Source organism: Cricetulus griseus, chromosome 4, assembly GCF_003668045.3.
Source record: "Cricetulus griseus strain 17A/GY chromosome 4, alternate assembly CriGri-PICRH-1.0, whole genome shotgun sequence".
Lineage (NCBI taxonomy): Eukaryota > Metazoa > Chordata > Mammalia > Rodentia > Cricetidae > Cricetulus > Cricetulus griseus.
In genome coordinates this window covers 209,250,960-209,270,325 of record NC_048597.1, presented here as the reverse complement: position 1 = coordinate 209,270,325, position 19,366 = coordinate 209,250,960, and the positions used below count along the sequence as shown (strand labels likewise).

The window sequence follows — 19,366 nt, the reverse complement described above, 5'->3', positions numbered from 1 at the left end:
GAGTTGGAAGAGGGGTGTGGAGGGTGTTTATAATCAAAATACATTGTATATATGCATGAGATTCTTGAAGAATAAATACCTAAAATAAAAAAGTACAAAAATAGAAACAAAACCAATCAAAGATTTAGTTTTCAAAGCACCCATTCCTATCAATATTTAACATTTATTGTTCTCTAATATTATCCGATTTTAGTGCTGAACCCATCTTATTTGTTAGCCTACATATTTATGTTTTGTTCCCCTACAACAGGATATAAGCTTTATAATATTATATGACCTTATTATGGGCTTACTACTAGTTTTTGAAGTAGTAAGCAAAATGAAGATTAACATATTTTCTTAGAACTATTACTTCCATTTATATTCACATTAGCTCACTCAAATTTATTATAACTAGTTCATCTTCTACTGACTTAGAAATTTTGGCATTCTAGTAGCAGTCCTTTTAAATGTTTAGTACTTTATTCTAACTACAATATCTCATCAAAATATTCTGAAAAAGATAGACTTCTCTATTTTGTTTTTAATTAAAAATGTATGAAAAGCCAATTATTTCTGGCAGGGCAGTAGTGCTAAGGTTTGGATACATAGCCAAGGTGATCTAGGGACTTTCCTGCCTTGGGCTCTTGAATAATGGGACTGTACAAGTGCTGCTGCAACAGACACAGACAAGGCTAATCTTGATGTAAGACGACAGAAAATAAAACCAAAATTAAAATAATATAAAAGTACACATGGATTATATATAGTAATCAGCCAATGTTCACACATCTTGAACTACAGAATAAGAAATTTTGTTTGGGGGCTGGAGAGATGGTTCAGAGGCTAAGAGCACTGCCTGCTCTTCCAGAGATTCTGAGTTCAATTCCCAGCATCCATATGGTGGCTCACAACCATCTGTAATGAGATCTGATGTTGTCTTCTGGCCTGCAGAGATACATGCAAGCAGCATACTGTATACATAATAAACAAATCTTAAAAAAAAAAAAAAAGAAAAATTATTTTCATCTACTTAATTCCATCTTACAGCTTCCAGGTTTTTTATTATTACCAGTATTTAAAGAAAATTAAAGTTTCAATGGTGCCATTTAAAAATCACTTCTTTTGGTGTGTTCAACTTACACAGTCTTCTTGTCCTGTCGAAGAAGTTTAGAAGAAAATTCACTTAGTACTTCAAGAAAAGCCAGATTAGGAGGTGGATATTCTTGTCCTTTCTGATTCTGGTATTTGAAGGCAAACTCTATTCCATCCCTGAATTTAAAGAAAATAACATTTTAATTTTTTTTCAGATTGTGTAGTTGTCTCAAGGGGCAAAAATTATAAAAACATTTGGAACATTACTGAGGTTTGGTCAAAGTATGATAAATTTATATGGCAAAATAACACTAATTTTATGATGTATTTGTATATATATTTAATTTTATTGTTTACAGTACAAGTCTGTAAGTTGTAAGAAAAAAAAGCTACAAAGAAACAAAGCCATATCCCCAATGTATTTTTTAAGGGCAATACGAAATCTTAGAAAGAAACTGGATTGGCAGGAAATCTGGAGTTAGTTACTCATGGTACCAACCAGCTCTGTGAGACTAACTGAGGTTTTCTGTTAATCATTTGTGTGTGTCTATAGTGGTTTGAGAATAATCTCCAAAGGCTCAGCTATTTGGGTACTTAGTCCCCAGTTGGTTTAGGAGGTCCAATGCTTACCAGGGGGCTTTAAAAAAGTATTATATCTTTTAAAATACACATGTCCTACAATGTAAGTCTTACAGACCAAAGAATAGGTTAAGCTTTTCTCTTTATACCCACAGGTATAAACCCCCACAGGTGGTTTAAAAAAGCTTTTTTAAAGTGAAATATTGCTACCCAATTACATTAATAGTTTAGATCTTAGAGCTTGAAAATTCTATATTTGTCACTTTAAAAATGGGTCAAGTAACAGTTGTTTATTTATACTCCAATAAACCTTCTAAATAACAGGAGGTGTTTATCTCACTTGTGAAGGGTGGCAACTGCTTCTCGGGTCTTGATCTGATCCAATCCAAAAGTAAGGGCAAAACGACGTGCCAGTTCTTTAATACCACTGACGTGGGCAGATGTCCTATCCAGATTAGGACCTTGTTCTTGAACAAGTTCATTGAATAACTGGTAGAAATAAAAAAAAAAAGGAAAAGCAAAAACTTATGGCTAAAAAATATTTGAAATTTTATTTACTTTTAGAATAGGTCACATAATTTAAAAATATCCAAAGTACAAAGGGCATAAGGTACCATAGAACTCAGTAGCACTACAATCTCATCAATGTATGTTGTTTAGTTGAATAATAACATTTAAAAATATTTTAAAATAATGGAGAAAGATGTATTTTTGAAATATAGTATAAACCTACAAACATGTATGATATAAAGAGTTCAGAACATTTTTCACTTATTATATTGTATACTGGAATATCAGTTAGATATTCATTTATAGTTGGATATAAGAGGAATATGATATTTTCAACTTAACAACAAAATACACTCAGAAGGTCATAAGTTGGTAATTTTACAAATTACCTATGTGGCATACACTCTATCAAAGTAAAAACAACACTTCAGAGCAGTAATAATATTAGAGCACTTACCCTATTACCAAGTCTAGACACTGAATTGTGCTTGTATAAATCTACCTTCTGGATTATGGGATATCAAGGGTCTAGACTTGAATACAGCCATTCCCTCCTGACATATTTGATAGAGGAAGAATATAAGGCTTTACCTACCAAAGAGTTTTGCTTCCTGCTTACTGTTCTCTTGTGCATAAACTATTCATTTTCTACAATATAATATGCACCTTAAAAAAAACAACCCTAAGTTCTTTATACTATTTGCTCTGCCAGCCACCAATTCATTTCTCTCGTTTCTCAATGGTATAGGTCTTGAAATGTATTTATATTTGTTTTCTTCACTTTGAGTCTCTGGTAATCATCAGTATAATCTCAATTTCTTACTTCACACTCATCACACCCACCTGCCTGAGAGAACTCCTGTTTTCAGCTGTGTTGCCATCTTTGTAGTGTTCTTCAGTAACACACTGTCTTGACCCTTACTACACCTTAACTAGTAGGAATGTTTCTTCCACAGATTTTCAAATGAATGTAGCTAATTATTTAGCTAAATTTTAAAATGTTTTTTAATAAAGTGATATATAATAGCCTTAAATTCTATCAATCTGAACAGTTCGTAGGCCAGTTTATTCATATTAGTTATACATACAGTTCTGATTTTTAAATAAGTAGTACCACACTATTTTATCTTGAAACTTGCTCTATTTGTTCCCCTAAATTGCAAAAATGTTTCAGTGGGTATGGTAGTATTTGCACCCAGTTTCAACTACTTGGGAGGGTGAGGCTGGAGGATCGCTTAGCCCAATCTAGACAACACAGTGAGATACTGTTTTAAAAACTAAATAAAAAGAAAAACAAAAGCAACTACTTCAAAGTATCAGCTTATTTAACTGTTCCTCTAAGATAAACATTTCGATTTTTTTCTAGAAATTCTTGTGCAATATGTACAGTATATTTTCTTATTTGAGTATCACTGATTACCCTTTCTTAAAATTTACTTTCAGATAGGATCTCACTGTATAGCCCCGGGTGGCCTGACATACACAAAACCTTCCTTTGCTTCCTATTGGATTAAAGGCACGGTCCACTGTGCCCAGCGAATTAAATACTTTTTATTATTACTTTTAATTTTAAAAGTTATTATTGCTGGGCGTTGGTGGCACACACCTTTAATCTCAGCACTTGGGAGGCAGAGGCAGAGGCAGGTGGATCTCTGTGAGATCAGAGCCAGTTAAGTCTACAGAGCAAGAGCAAGTTCCAGGATAGACACCAAAGCAATATAGAGAAACCCTGTCTCCAAAAAAAAAAAAAAAAAAAAAAAAAAAAAAAAAAAGAAGCTATTATTATTTTGAGACAGGGTCTTATGTAGCTTTGGGTAGCCTAGAACTTGCTATATACACCAGGCTGACCTGGAACTCAGGTCAGCAAACTAATATTTCTTAAATTTTCCAATATGATATTTCCTTTGGCCTAAGCCATTTTAGGATTTCATCTAAGATACAAAGTACGTTTACATATCAAAAAGTTAAATGAGATAAGACATGTAGCACATAATAAGCACACAGAAGTTTTATTTATCCCCTCCCACACAGACCCCAAATTTCTTACCTGCTGCAAACTGAGAATGAGAGTCTTAGCACACTGAATTTTATCAATCTGCCTGGTCTTACTCAGGGTTTCTTTAATGATATCACCATAGTCATTGTAATACTGTGAGGTAAAAAGGAAACACACTTTAGAACTAGGGAATTCTATGACAAGACGGTAGTGGTGAAATTGGACAGTGGTGGTGCACACCTTTAATGCGAGCACTCAGGAGGCAGGGCGGGCAGAGCTCTGCGACTTCAAGACCAGCCTGACCTACTGAGTGAGTTCCAGGAGACAGCCAGTGCTACACAGAGAAACCCAGTCTCGAAAAATCAAAAAATATCGGAGAAAGAAAAAGTAACTACTATATTATTCTTATTTCTTTGCCTTCAAAATGAAAATTAAATGTATTGTTTATGTTAAAGATTTGATATTTAAGATTATGAAGTAACTAATAAAAAGCTAAAAATTCCAGGAGAGGAAGTGACACATATAAGGGAAAACATTTTCTCATTCTTCTTTTATATGTTTGATATTTTTGTTGCTGTTTGTCTTGAGATATTGACCTTGCTTGATATATTAACTAGGCTGGCCTGGAGCTCATCACAATGATGCTCCTGACTGTCTCCCACATTCCAAACCCTTATCCTTCATAATAGCATGAAGACATATTATCTGAAATGTAACAAGCCATTACTAGACGTGGTAGTTCACAGCTGTAACACTATCATTTAAAAGGCCCAGGCAGGAGGATTACTCAAGCATTTAAAGTTAGCATATGTAGTTGAGTTCCACCCAGGCTAGTTTTGGGGTACCGAGTGAGACTGTCGCAAAAAACTGAAGAGCTAAAATAAAGATGGCTTATTGGGTATTGGCACTTGCCACCAAGAATTGGGATCAACATGGTGGACAGAACAGACTCCTTCTAATTGTCCTGTGACTTCTACAAAGATGCTGAACCACATATGAACTAACACATACATATATACATGGTCAATCACAGTAACTATAAATGTTATAATAAAGATAAAAAGAAAAATAAAATGTTACAAATTGAGGGCTAGTGATGTAGCTCAGCAATATACCCATGCATACACGCACAAGGAATAGGCACAAGAACAAGAGTTTACTTTTAGTATCCAAGCCAACATGGGCGGAGTAGATTAGAGCAGGCACTATCAGGTTATTTCTGAGAAGCTGGTTTCACAGACCAGATAAATCCTAAGGAATCTGTAGAGATTATATGAAAACTGTGTTTTAAGAATGGAAAAATTGGCTGGGCAGTGGTGGTGCACGCCTTTAGTCCCAGCAGACGGGAGACAGAGGCTGGTGGATTTCTGTGAGTTAGAGACCAGCCTGGTCTACAAGAGCTAGTTCCAGGACAGCCCCCAAAGCCACAGAAAAACCCTGTCTCGAAAAACCAAAAAAAGAATGGAAAAATTGGGAAAGGAACTGGAGGATAGAGTGATATAGTTAATTTTCCAGAAGAAACAAGGATTAGGCAGCAAATTATGTAATTATTCACCTTAAATGTACATAGGGCTGGGCAGGTAACACATGGTAACACAGGTAAGACAGGTTGCTTGGTTTAACAGTCCTAGAACTCATTTTGTATACTAGGCTGGCCTTGAAATCACCAAGATCTGCTTGCCTCTACCTCCCAAGTACTGGGATTAAAGGCGTGAGCCACCACCACCAAGCTGGTAGCACATACTTTTAATGTCAGCAACCAGAAGGCATAGGCAGATAGATCCCGAGTTCTAGTCTAGACAGGGCTACATAGTGAGACCATACCCTAAATAAAAAAACAAAAACAAATACACAAAAGTACATGGATCTCAGACTAGTCACTTTCTTTTTGAAATCAGCACACAAAGTTTCATTATTGGAATTATGGCATTTTGATACATACTTTTCCCTTTCATTAATTTTCCCATGATGTTCCTTTTAGTATCATGACCTATATCTCCACCCAGGCAGACATATATACAAAAGTTAGAAGCAAGGGTCAACATATGAGAGAACAGGTGGCATTGTTTATCTAAGCCAGGGACATCTCACTTAATATAATTGCCACATCAACCCATTTTCTTCAAGTTTTCATTTTTCATCACATCTGAACAGATCCATTGTGCAGATGTACCGTTTTTCATTATCCATTCATCAGTTGACAGCCATCTGGGCTTGTTCCATGTCCTTGTAATTGTGAATAGAGCATCAAGAAACATGGATGAACAACTATTTCTATGGCAGTGCAGAGAGTGCTTGGATATATGCCCAGGGTTGGTACAGTGGGTAAAATGGTAGCTGTGTTTTTAACTTTTTTGAAAACCTCCACATTTATATCCATAATGGAGGTACCAGTTCACACTTGATCAGCAGTGGGTTCCCTTTTCTCTACAACCTTCCAAGAATTAGGTGTCATTTGTTTTCTTAATGATCATATTCTGATTCAAGGCAAACTGGAATCTCATAGTTGTTTTGATTGACATCTACCTGATGGCTAAGGATGTGGAATACTTTAAGAACACTATTAACATAAGCTTCAGTTATCCATTCATTTTAATTACCTATTTCTCTACCACATAGGAAGGAAAAAAAATATGAAACGATACCTTCATGTAGTGTTTAAAGATGTCTGCAGCTGCATGCATGTCAACAATATCATAAATGATAAGTTTGCTGAAGGCAGCAAGTAGGTTCCTTCTTTTATGTAAGGCTTCAATTTTATTAGCTTCATCTTCTTCATCACCCTCTAGCCACAGAAAATAAAGTGGTTACTAATTTAGTCTGTTTATGCAGAGAATATATACAATTGAAAACTAGCTGAAGAGTAATTCTAATTTACTTATTTGGCTAGCTGTACTGGGGACCAGTACATGTTAGGCTTTGCACATGTTAGGAAAATGCTCTACCAATGAGCTACAACCCTAGTCAATTTAGTTTCTAATGGGATGAAAATAGTAAGCTTATTACTTCAGAATAGACAGTAGGAACTAAGATCCCTATATTCTAGTAGTGCTAAGATAAACTACAAAGACATTGTGTTTCCTATATTTTTACTATAATATACTGTTTATCCTAAAATGCTGCCTTTTTCTATTTTTATTTTTTTAAGGTTATTTATTATATATACAGTGTTCTGTCTGCATGCATGCCAGCACACCACAAGAGGGCATCAGATTTCATTACATGTGGTTGTGAATTTCCATGTGGGTGCTGGGAACTGAACTCAGGACTTCTGCAAGAGCAGTCAGTGCTCTTAACCTCTGAGCCATTTCTCTAGCCCTTTTTTGTTTTTTGTTAAAAAAATATTTTTTATTCTTATTTAATTACATGTACATGTGTGTATGTCTGTACATGTGCGTGTACCATCCCCTGGAGCTGGAGTTACAAGCAGTCCTAAGCTGCCTGATGTGGGTACTGGGAATTGGACTCTGGTCCTCTGAAAGAACAATACACTTTCTTAACCACTGAGCCATCCCTCCAGCTCCAATTTTCTTCATTTCTTATTTGCTAATATATATTCCCCCGGAGAAGAACTTTTTGAGGTATGGACAATTTTTTTAAGAAATGGAAATATATGTAATAGCCAATTTTTGGTGCTTGTCCTACATTTAATTACAATAATTGGCCAGAAGTTAAATATACAAACATTTTTAAGTCTTATTTATTTATATGTATGTGTTTGTGATTATGTGAGTATCTGACATAGGTAGTGAGCTAGCTGCCTGACATGGGTGCCAGGAACTGAACTTGGGTCCTCTGGAAGAGTCTCTCAAACCCAAAATAAAATGCATCTTCACTTTTATTTTTTAATTAAAGATAATTTATCTTTTATGTATTAGAGATTTACCTCCATGTATCTATGCACTATGTGCTTTGCTAGTGTTCAAGGAAGTCAGAAGAGGGCATCAAATTCCCTGGGACTGGAATTGCTGACAGTTGTGAGCTGCCATGTAGGTGCTAGGAATTGAACCCAGTTCCTCTGGGAGAGCAGCAGGTACTCGTAACACTAAGCCATCTTCAGCCCGCAGTGAAATGTACTTTTAAAAGTTTGTAAAAACTATCAGAAACATTCACCACAAATACTGTCTTTTCCTCAAATTGTGAGCCTCAGAGCCCAATGGTTTCTCTATTTGTAGTCCTAGAAAAAGTTGCCCTTGAAGATCTAGATGATAGCATTTGTGACTCTGTATTGAGGCTCTCACACTCTGGCCCATTTGTATTTGGGATTAATATTTCTCCTTCACACAGACACATTTAATCTCAATTCCTCTTCGTTTTGTAAACAGTGTTTTGAGACATTTGAAAACAGTGGGTAAATTCAATGTTTTAAGATTAAACACATATCCAAACATACTCTGTTCCAGAGTATTAGTATTTCTCAAGTATTTTGTTACAAATACATACATTGGTGGTGCTACAAATTGAACTGAAAGGCCTATGTATGCTATAAAAGTATTTTACCAATAAGCTATAACCCTAGCCCAATATAGAACATTCTACTAGTATCAAAAAGTATGGGGCTAATATGTTCCTTTCATTATTATTTTAGGAGAGCTTAAATAATCTATTTAACAAAAATCTATTATATGAACATTTAATTATAATTAACCACTAATAATTATATATTTTGGAGTCTCAGAACAATTTTAACTATATAGTTTGACTATCATGTTTAGTATTTGACATTGTATAGTTTATTTTGTGGCTAATAAGAAAGTACTCTGTGTAATAATAGGGAGATGAACTAAAGGTAATTTTAAAGAAAGGAGACATCATTTGGTATATTCTTGTTGACAGAAATAAATGAATATACTAAAAAAAATTTAAAGGCAGTGGGGGAACAAAGTCTCACTATATAGTCCAGGCTGGCATCAAACACACAGAGGTCCATCTGGTCTGCCTCCAGAGAGCTAGAATTATAGGCAGAGAGCTTATGCAGTGCTTTCTGGATGGAACTTGCTATATATGTAGTTAAGGCTTTCTTAAAGTTTGTAGTGATCCTCTTGCCTCTGCCTCCCAAGTGCACTGATAATAGGATGTGTGTCATAAAGCCTGGCTTAGATTTGTCTTTCTTCTACAGTACTGGTTTTTTAACCTATAGCATAGTATATGCTTAGTAAACATTCTACCACTGGGTTGAAGGGTCTCATTTAGTTGCCCAGGTTGGATATGAACTATGTAGTCCAGGCAGTCCTGAATTTGCAATTAGCAGGGGTTATAGGCACACTCTACTAACACACTCAGCTCATTACTTATTATTTCAGGTTTTCTGGTTTCTCTGTGTAGCCCTGGCTGTCCTAGAACTCACTTTGTAGACCAGGATGGCCTTGAACTCACAGAGATCCACCTGCCTCCCTAGTGCTGAGATTAAAGATGTATGCCACCACCGTCCAGCTCCCAGGTTATTTTTTTTTAAAAAAACACAAAAATCTCTGTAAGTTTTAGAATTGAATTTACCCCACACCCCTCTATCTTTTGAGGTTGACAAGGTGACAAAAGCCACAAATACCCATGCTTTGGTTTTCCTCATCTTGATCAATGAAAACATGATCCATCACAAAACTGAGGAGTTCAGACTGGAGTCCAGTGTCTGGATTAAACACCAAAGGCTGAAGGCCCTCTCTGCCACCTGTCATTAACTGGTGGCTAAAAATCATTAGAAGATCACAGAGCAGCATGAAAGCCTGCAATGCAAAGGGAATTGATTAGCAAAACAGTACATGAATTTAGGAATATCTGTTAGGATATGAATATAGGAATATCTACAAACCAAAGTAATGGGAAACATCATAAATTATAACATTTCAATACTAATACCACAATAAAACCATAATAATTTAAGTTTGAATTTTCATGTTTATTAACATAATGAAATTATTTTTTTCTCATTGAACTGTGGTTACATTGAAGACATTATTTTCTAATTTTTTTTTTTTTTTTTAAGAAATGTATTTACTAAACAACAGCAGACTGAGAGATTTTTGGTTTGAATTTAAGAAAAGTTAAGTTCAATTCTGGTAATATAGGATATTAACAGATGACATTAGAAATCAATTATACACTGCTTAATCAAGAATTAGCATATACTTTATGAAAAATACAATTCAAGAAATGATTATGTAGTACTGGAAATCTAAGCTACTACTCTGATTAAAAAACTAATATAGGGCTGGAGAGATGGCTCAGAGGTTAAGAGCACCAACTGCTCTTCCAAGGGTCCTGAGTTCAATTCCCAGCAACCACATGGTGGCTCACAACCATCCGTTATGAGATCTGGTGCCCTCTTCTGGTGTGCAGATATACATGGAAACAGAATGTTGTATACATAATAAATAAATAAAATCTTAAAAAACTAATATAAAATATTTTAGAAATATGACTAAAATTAGATTCAGACCATTAATATAAAAGCCAGTATCTGAAAGCCCCACAATAAATTTCTGTAAAGACAAAATAGTATACAGCAAAATTTTTACTTCTTAATTGATGAGGTAAAATAATGTGCCATGAGTTTTCTTTTCCTTTCTTTCTTTCTTTCTTTCTTTCTTTCTTTCTTTCTTTCTTTCTTTCTTTCTTGTTTTCTTTCTTTCTTTCTTTCTTTCTTTCTTTCTTTCTTTCTTTCTTTCTTTCTTTCTTTTCTTTCTTTCTTCCTTCCTTCCTTTCGAGACAGGGTTGCTGTCCTGGAACTCTCTCTGTACACTAGGTTGGCCTTGAACTCAGAGATCCGCTTGCTTCTGACTCCTAAATTGCTGGGATTAGGGTGTGTAACCGTTACTGCCTGACTGTGCCATGAGTTTTCTATTAATTGATTTTGTGAAATTATTCTGAGTACAAAAATCTCCAAATAATTTACTAAAACCAAGTCTCTAAAAGCTGACTTAAAAGGAGAAACGACAATTTAGGTATGCCTGGCAATCTAGTCCCAGCAAGAATAATGACAATTTATGCTGTGACTGCACAGCTGTGACACGCATTAAGATACTTAGGAGAAGGTATTAATAAAGGAGGAACTTTCAAGAGGACCCAAGAAAATATTTTTTCCATTCTTTAAATTAGAAACAAGATTGTTTTACATGACAATCCCAGTTCCCATTCCCTCCCCTCCTCCCTCCCCACCCCCAACTAAAACCCTACCTATCACATATCCTTTCTGCTCTCCAGGGAGGGTGAGGCCTTCCATAGGAGGGTCATCAGAGTCTACCATATCCTTTAGGATAAGGCCTACGCCCTCCAGGTATGTCTAGGCTCAGGGAGTATTCCTCTATGTGGAATGGGCTCCCAAAGTCCATTCCTATGCTAGGGATAAGTACTCATCTACTACAACAGGCCCCATAGATTTCCGAGCCTCCTCACTGACACCCACGTTCATAGGGTCTGGATCAGTCCTATGCTGGTTTCCCAGCTATCAGTCTGGGGACCATGAGCTTCCCCTTGTTCTGGTCAGCTGTTTCTGTGGGTTTCACCAGCCTGGTCTGAACCTCTTTGCTCATCACTCCTCCCTCTCTGCAACTGGATTCCAGTTCAGTTCAGTGTTTAGCTGTGGGTATCTGCTTCTATTTCCATCAGCTGCTGGATGAAGGCTCTAGGATGGCATATAAGTTAGTCAGCAATCTCATTATCAGGGGAGGGCATTTAAGGTACCCTTTTCCCTGTTGCTTAGATTGTTAGTTGGTGTCATCCTTGTAGATCTCTGGATATTTCCCTAGTGCCTGATTTCTCTTTAAACCTATAATGGGATCTCTTACCTGGCTCTCCTCTATTCTCCCTACTCAGCCTTCCTGCTCCCTCATGTCCTCTTCACCCCTCCTTTTCTCCCCTTCTCATTCTCCTAGCCCCTTCTCTCTTCCCTCCTCCCCACGCTCAGGAGATCTTGTCCGGGGTCCCATGTATGTCTCTCTTAGAGTCCTCCTTGTTTCCTAGCTTCTCTGGTGGTGTTGACTGTAGGCTAGTAATCCTTTGCCCTATGTCTAAAATCCATATATGAGTGAGTACATACCTCAGTCTACCACAAGATCCAGCAATTCCACTCCTAGGCATATACCCAAAAGAAGCACATTCATACAAGGACATCTGTTCAACTATGTTCATAGCAGCATTATTTGTAATAGCCAGAACCTGGAAGAAACCTAGATGCCCCTCAACTGAAGAATGGATAGAGAAAATGTGGTACATTTACACAATGGAGTACTACTCAGCAGGAAAAAAAAAATGGAATCTTGAAATTTGCAGGCAAATGGATGAAACCAAAAGAAACCATTCTGAGTGAGGTAACCCAATCCTAAGAGAATATTTTTAACCCAAGCTATTTTGGATATAAAACACACCAAGAGCAGAAACATCAGATTTTGGTTTAATTGGACATAGCTAGGTATTTCAGGCAGCAATGGTAGCAATGGTGGGTTCTGGAGAGCTAGAGAATAAGACTTAGAAAAGATCATCTACACCCTGGGAAGAGATTTGTGGCTGTTTATGTTAAGACTGCAAAGAATGACTATCCTTTAATTTGACTTATTTTCCAGCCCAATAAAAAAATAAAAATGACATTTTATTTTATATAAAAGAATTCCTTAATAGGAGAATATAATTATATAGTACTTTTGGTCTTAGGAGCTGAAGGTGATTTTTAGAAGTCAAGAATTTTAAATTTAAATTTAAGTCTTCCAGGTGACAAGAATATACTTGTCAAAGTACAAGAACAGAATATATAGCCTGGCTTATAATTTAAAATATCCAGACATCTATACTCTAGGTTATATGTTATAGATACATCTTCTAGTGTTCATCAATACATTTGGGTGAGTAATTATAGTCAATACAGAACAATATTAACTAATAATTCCTTACCTGTTCCTTAACTGGAGTATTAACATTAGATAGGCACTGTTGGCAAACAGCCAAAAAAGATTTCACTGTTTTCCTCAATACCAACAAATCCTCCTGTAAAACACATTCAGATATGCAAGCATGAATAACAATATCCCAGAAAACTGATTGAAAGAAAAATAAATAAACAGAAAACAGTCAAACTGTTTATTGTAAAGAAATTCATAAAATTAAACTCATCATTAGGAACCAATTAGAATTATTTCCTAGTTATTGAACATAACGGAAAGGGCAGAGAATATAGCAATTCTAAACAGTCATATTTAATAATGAAATAATCAGTGTGACTATTTAGAAATATTTCCCTTCATAAATATAGTTTTACCTAGGCTGACCATAGAATTGTTAGCTCTATTAACACATAATGTAAAACGATGGAACAAGAGGCTGAAAAATGGGTCAGTGGTTAAGAGCATGTACTGTTCTTTCCAAGGACCTGAGTTCAGCTCTCAGAACCCAAACTGGGCAGCTCACAACTACCTGTCCCAGCTCCAGGGGGTACAAAGCCATTCTTCCTAGATACCTGCAGGCACATGTATGTATCTATCCAGACATACACCAAACATGTAATTGAAATATAAATAAAAATTTAAAAAAGATGGAGTGCAGCAGTGCACTGAAAAAAAAAAAAAACATGTTAGCAACAAACATGTCTCCTATCTTCACAGTATATCGAAAAGTGCTGATAAGGGGAAAAGTAGTATGTAGTTTAAGTCTAAGCTTGGAGATAAACAGGTTTTTACATCAGGCAGTCTGGTAATAGTCCATATATGCTAACATTTGAAAAGTATGAAGATTAATTTTATTTTCCTCTTGTTCTTAAAAGTATTTTTTATGTTTGTTTATTCTATGTGTATGTGTGTGCACGCCAAGGCAGAGGGTGATTTGCAGGAGTCAGATTTTTACTTCCATCCTATGTAAACTCAGATCATTGGGTTCTGCAACAAGTATTCTAACCAACTGAGACTTCTTACAGGTCCCCCTTTTTCTTTCTCTTGAGACAGGTTCTTACTATGTAGTCCTGGCTCTTCTGGAACTCACAGAGATCTGACTCCCTTTGCCTCCTGAGTGGGATTAAAGGCACTTGTCACCAAGCCTGACTTTTTCTAACCCCCCACCCCCATCCCCCGGTACTAGAGACTGAACTTTGAGCCTTGAAAAGAAATACAAAAACTGGCTTCTCCAAAGCCAGAATCCACGACAAAAAGTTATCTACAAAGAAGGGAGAGAAGGCACCCAAAGGCAAAAAGCTGATACTGGCAAGCATAGAAACAGTCCTGAAGACAATGAAGATGCCAAAATAAGACCAGGCACAGAAATCAGAAGATGCCAAGCAAAATGTGTACTTATCTTTCTTGAGATAGGGTTTCTCTGTGTAGCTCTGGCTGTCCTGAAATTCACTTTGTAGGCCAGGCTGGCCTCAAACTCATCTGCCTTTGCCTCCCGAGTGCTGGGATTAAAGTGTGTCACCACTGCCTGGCTTGAAATGTGTTCCTTTTTAATCATTCTGTAGTTCTGGTTATTGTTTGAAATTCTTTTTCATAATTAAGGTTTATAAAACTGCATATTTTTTGAAGCTATGTTGTTATCACACAGAATACTTCATTAATTTTCTTTTTTAGGGGAGGGGGGCATGTGTCAGTAACAATCTCTCTCCCAACCTGGTTCCTGTGGGGGAAACACCTTTCCTTGCTAGTTTAGGAAGACTCCTCTTTGTTCCTAAGAGGGACTTTCTGATGTTGATGGGCATGGGTACCTAGGCACAAAATGCCTTGCGCACACCACAAAACTCAACATATTACAACCTTCCCAACCTCTACAATAAGCATGAACTTAACTCCCTAAAAACAGAGACCTGTTGGGACTTGGACCCCTAAAATTGGTTTTGCTAGTGTGTCAGGAGGTCCAGACTTTCCAGTGACATCACTGAGATGGTTTTCAAAAGAGCAGTGGTTCCTTTTCTGGAAGACTGTGGATCTTCAAATTGGTCATTCTGCTATATTCATTTTATTCAGAGTCAACTTGTGAAAGATTAAACAACACCCTTAATGTGAAACGTCAACCCTCACTCCTTTCCCTATTTAAAGCATGAATACTTCATTGGATTTCTCATCTTGGTAGGATCTTATTTATTGTTAATGACTGTTTGCCCATGTCCTGGCTGAAACAACATGATTGTTCATGAAGAATATTTTTTAATAAAGCCGGACAGTTTGGCATAGGAAAAATGGAGTTAAAACAGCGAGGATTCCCTGAATTCAAGAATTTTAAACCAGCCTGGCCAACACAGAGTCCTGTCTCAAAACAAACCCTACCCACTAAATAGAAGCTTTCCTTTCACAAAAGACTCTAAATTGAGTGTAGTAGTGCACACATGTAACCTCAATACTTGAAAAGCTAAGGTAGGAGAATCAGGAATTTAAGGCCATTGTGGGCCACACCGTTTCTCAAACCACAGAATAAACTAAAGAGAGACAAAAGCCCTTGGAGAAGGGGACAGGTATGATTAAACTTTGAAACCAGGACTGTCTGCTACCAGGGCTCATTTCCCCCCGACAAATCAGCCAGACACATGTATATAATTCAGCATTATACTGGGTTTTAAAAGAGCAAGGAAGAAGAATTAACTGTGTAAAGGACCACATGGAAGTAACTTTAAAAGTTACTCTATTAAACTAAAATTCTTTAAAACTAGTCTGCTTGGTACTTTGTTTTGGAATCTTTACAGACCAAATGACATTTCAAAATACATTTACTTTTGCTAACATGAGGACATATTTTGAAGGAGGAAAATGCCTGTGTTATGCAAAGCAGCCAGAGAAAGATACTTTCGAGGACTTTTAATGTTCCTACAGATAAATACTTACATATCTACACCTCCAAATTCCTTAAACTTTCAATTTCAAACACATGCAAAGCATTGGGTGGGGGGAAAAAGATGACCTAACAGGCAACTACAACAGAATATGTAGTATGAGGACAGGAAAGAATGGGATTTATACTACACAATTCAGGGTTAGAAGTTGTCCTGGAAGTGTTCTCAAAGATGACATGTTCTGCAGCTGGATGCAGGACTAAATTTATACAGCTACTGAGAAGGTGTAAAGAAGCTCTTGGTAGAATGGGACTGGATTATAACCATATGACATGCCAGTGTTAAAGATTCTGCAAGGCAGAATGACTAACTAGAATTTCATGTGGAGAGTTAAAATACTGTAGATCTACAGCCAAATTAAGTTGGGCTATTTTTGGTTCCCATCATAGCCATTCAGTGGCCACCTGTGTCTGACCTAATGTCCTTTTATTAGAAAAAAATTTATAAAATGTATTCTTAGAATATCAAGCTTTCATCAATCCAAAGCCAAGAATGTCATTTGATAGCATTTGAGGCTTAAAGCAGTTTCCCACAGTCTGCTGCAATCCACTTTTTTGCAGTCTTCACCACATGTATTTGGTAAATTCCTTGATTTATGACTTTGTTTTATAAATAATAAAATACCATATAAACACTTCTATCGTGGAATATACTATTTGAGGCAGCTGAAATCATGCTGCTGGGTCATGGTCACTCATATTTGGTTCAAGAATAAACTATCCATTATCCCTTTTGAGGTGAAACTATTATGTTGCATTGACACAGGCCACACATAAAGACATATGTTTGTAACATCTGGAAGGTTGGGAAAGATTTTAAGCCAGTGTAGATGTTATCACAAGGCACTTTCTTAAAAACAAAAGCCCCTCAAATTCATATGCTCACCCAAAACAAACAAAAAGTTATTCTAGGTAGGACAAAACATGTTGAAAAAAAAAAAAAAGAAAGCATGGATATATCTCTGAAAAAAGTTACTGCAGTTGGGGCATCTACAGGTAAGAAAGCAAATAAAAGAAGGAAATAGGACCCATTTCCACTCAATACAAAGAAGGGGCCATTTAAAATGCCATGATAATTATTTGGATAGTATAGTGAAGGATTTTTATTTTGTCACAGCTACATTAAACTTTGTGACATAACATAAAGAAGATAACATAAAATACTCCAGTTAAAGAGTCAATACAATCTTTTCTTGAAAGCTTATTGTGTAGGAAATATTATGGACTATGTTTATAAATCTCATAATCATTAGGGGAAATAATTGTTAATATCCCAGACTTATTTACTTCCCCTTCTTCTCTATCACTTACTCATTTATTCATCTATTCATTTATTTATTTATTGTCTCACCCTGTAGCCCTTGCTGTCCTTGAACTCAAAGTGTTCCGTCTGCTTCTGCTTCCAGAGTACTGTGATTAAAAGTGTGAACCACACCATGGCCCATTAATAATATTCCTGTTTTCTAGAAAGGAAAAACTAACATAATAATAGGTACCTAAAGGACCCAGAGAAAGCTGTGTTGATACTATTTAACAAACATTTGGTCTTTGTCTATTTCTTAACATACAACTCTTAAAATTTTTGCACTTTCTAAAGTGAAATGACTAGTTTGTTTTTTGACACAGGGTTTCTCTGTGTAGCTTTGAAGCCTGTCCTGGAACTTGCTCTGTAGACCAAGCTGGCCTTGAACACACAGAGATCTGCCTGCTGCTGCCTCCCCAGTGCTGGGATTAAAGGTGTGAACCACTACTGCCCAGTATGAAGGGACTTTTTGTGTGTTAATGAGTTGACTAGTGCCTGGTATTTCCTAGGTACCTTCCGGCTACCCATTTTGGAAAGACAAGGAATAATTAGTATTAGGCTTTTAAAATCCTTCCTCCCCTAATATTTATGAACATATTTTAAATACTCATTCTTACACCCACAAATAACAAAGCTCTCACTTCTCATTAAAGCTTCTTTTTGTAATAGATGGAGTCAAAGAAATCTACAACTGGCCAAAGTGCATAGAGTAAGTGACTGTGGGGTGTCCAATCGCAACTGATAACATTTGCAGTGAAACCCGTATAACTAAGCCTCAAGGAAAAGAATGGAAGGGGGGAAAGAGTGTCAAAGCTAGAGGTTCAGCTGTTAGATACTGTTTGTTACACAACAGAGAAAAATGCACCCAGGAACTTTCAACAATATGGTTGTCCGAACAAGACTAGTACGATGACAACACTAGTTCATTAGCTAAAGCAGACAGGAGAAATTCTACATGGTTCTTTCCCTAGGTGAAGAGCTACAGGTGGCTAATGGCTACAGAGAGGGAGAATCAGTTTCTTTCACTGATGAACTCCTGTACAGCTTTTCCAATCCTGAGTGATCAGCTGTAGAAACATGTACATACAAGAAAAGCTACACAGATTCAGTAGGTTATATACTCAATGTTACATGTGAATATGTAAGACACACACATACATATGCATGTGTATATATGCATGTGTCAATAATTAAAGAAGAGACCGTAAACTTGGGGGAATATGTGGGGGGTTGGAGGAGGGAAAGGGATAGATAAGAGTAATGTAAATGCAGTGCTCAGGTATGGAGTTCTCAAAAAATGATATAAAAACAAGTTGAATAAAGAAATCTATTAGAATGAAGTCCAGTACTTACGATGGTGTCCATCTATATCCCACATGACATTATTATTATGATCAATACATGGTCTCACAATGTAACACCCAGATTGGTTTTGAATTCTCATTCTTGTCCCAGTCTCCCAAGTTTTGGGATTATACATGTGTACAAACATGTATAATCTTTTATAACAAAATGATAAACTGCTTCTTTAACTTCTGGAACCACTCTAGCAAATTAACCAAACATAAGGAGTGATTATGGGAAGCCAGATGTGGTTTGAATGAGAATGCCCCCCCTACAGACTCATATTTAAATGCTTGGTCCCTAGTTGGTGGGACTGTTTGGAAAGGATTAGGAGGTATAGCCTTGTTAGAGGAGGTGTGTCACTGGGGGTGGGCTTTGAGGTTTTAAAAGACATGTCATTCCAAGGGACCCTCCCTCCCTCCCCCTCTCTCTGCCTGCCACATGTGTTTTGTCAAGATGTATACTCTCAGTTACTGTTTCAGCATTCTGCCTGCTTTTCTGCTGCCATGCTCCCTGCAATGGCAATCATGGACTCTAACCCTCTGAAAGTATAAGCCCCAAACAATTTTTTTTTTCTTTTTTAAGTTGCATGGTCCTGATATCTTATTACAGCAATAGAAAAAACAACTAGGACACCAGATTTACAGCAGGTTAATCAGAAGAGCAGATTTAAACTGGAGCTTGGAGCTAACATCAGAAGTGAGCCCTTCAACCTATAGGATCCAATACTATCTCCAGACAGTAACAGAACTGAGTTTGAGGAC

At 36.6% G+C, this 19,366-nt stretch overlaps 1 protein-coding gene across 2 annotated transcripts in view; it reads right to left on the bottom strand.

The window, feature by feature from the left end:
- The window catches only part of Stag1 (stromal antigen 1), a 298,555-nt gene that overhangs the window by 15,108 nt on the left and 264,081 nt on the right, over positions 1-19,366 (bottom strand). For both annotated transcript variants that reach the window (XM_027414298.2, XM_027414299.2), the window contains 6 exons: positions 13,043-13,135; positions 9,708-9,882; positions 6,805-6,944; positions 4,211-4,312; positions 1,994-2,142; positions 1,123-1,251 (listed from right to left, as the gene is read on the bottom strand). In XM_027414298.2, coding sequence (XP_027270099.1) covers positions 1,123-1,251; positions 1,994-2,142; positions 4,211-4,312; positions 6,805-6,944; positions 9,708-9,882; positions 13,043-13,135 — 788 coding nt within the window. The remainder of the gene's footprint in view (positions 1-1,122; positions 1,252-1,993; positions 2,143-4,210; positions 4,313-6,804; positions 6,945-9,707; positions 9,883-13,042; positions 13,136-19,366) is intronic.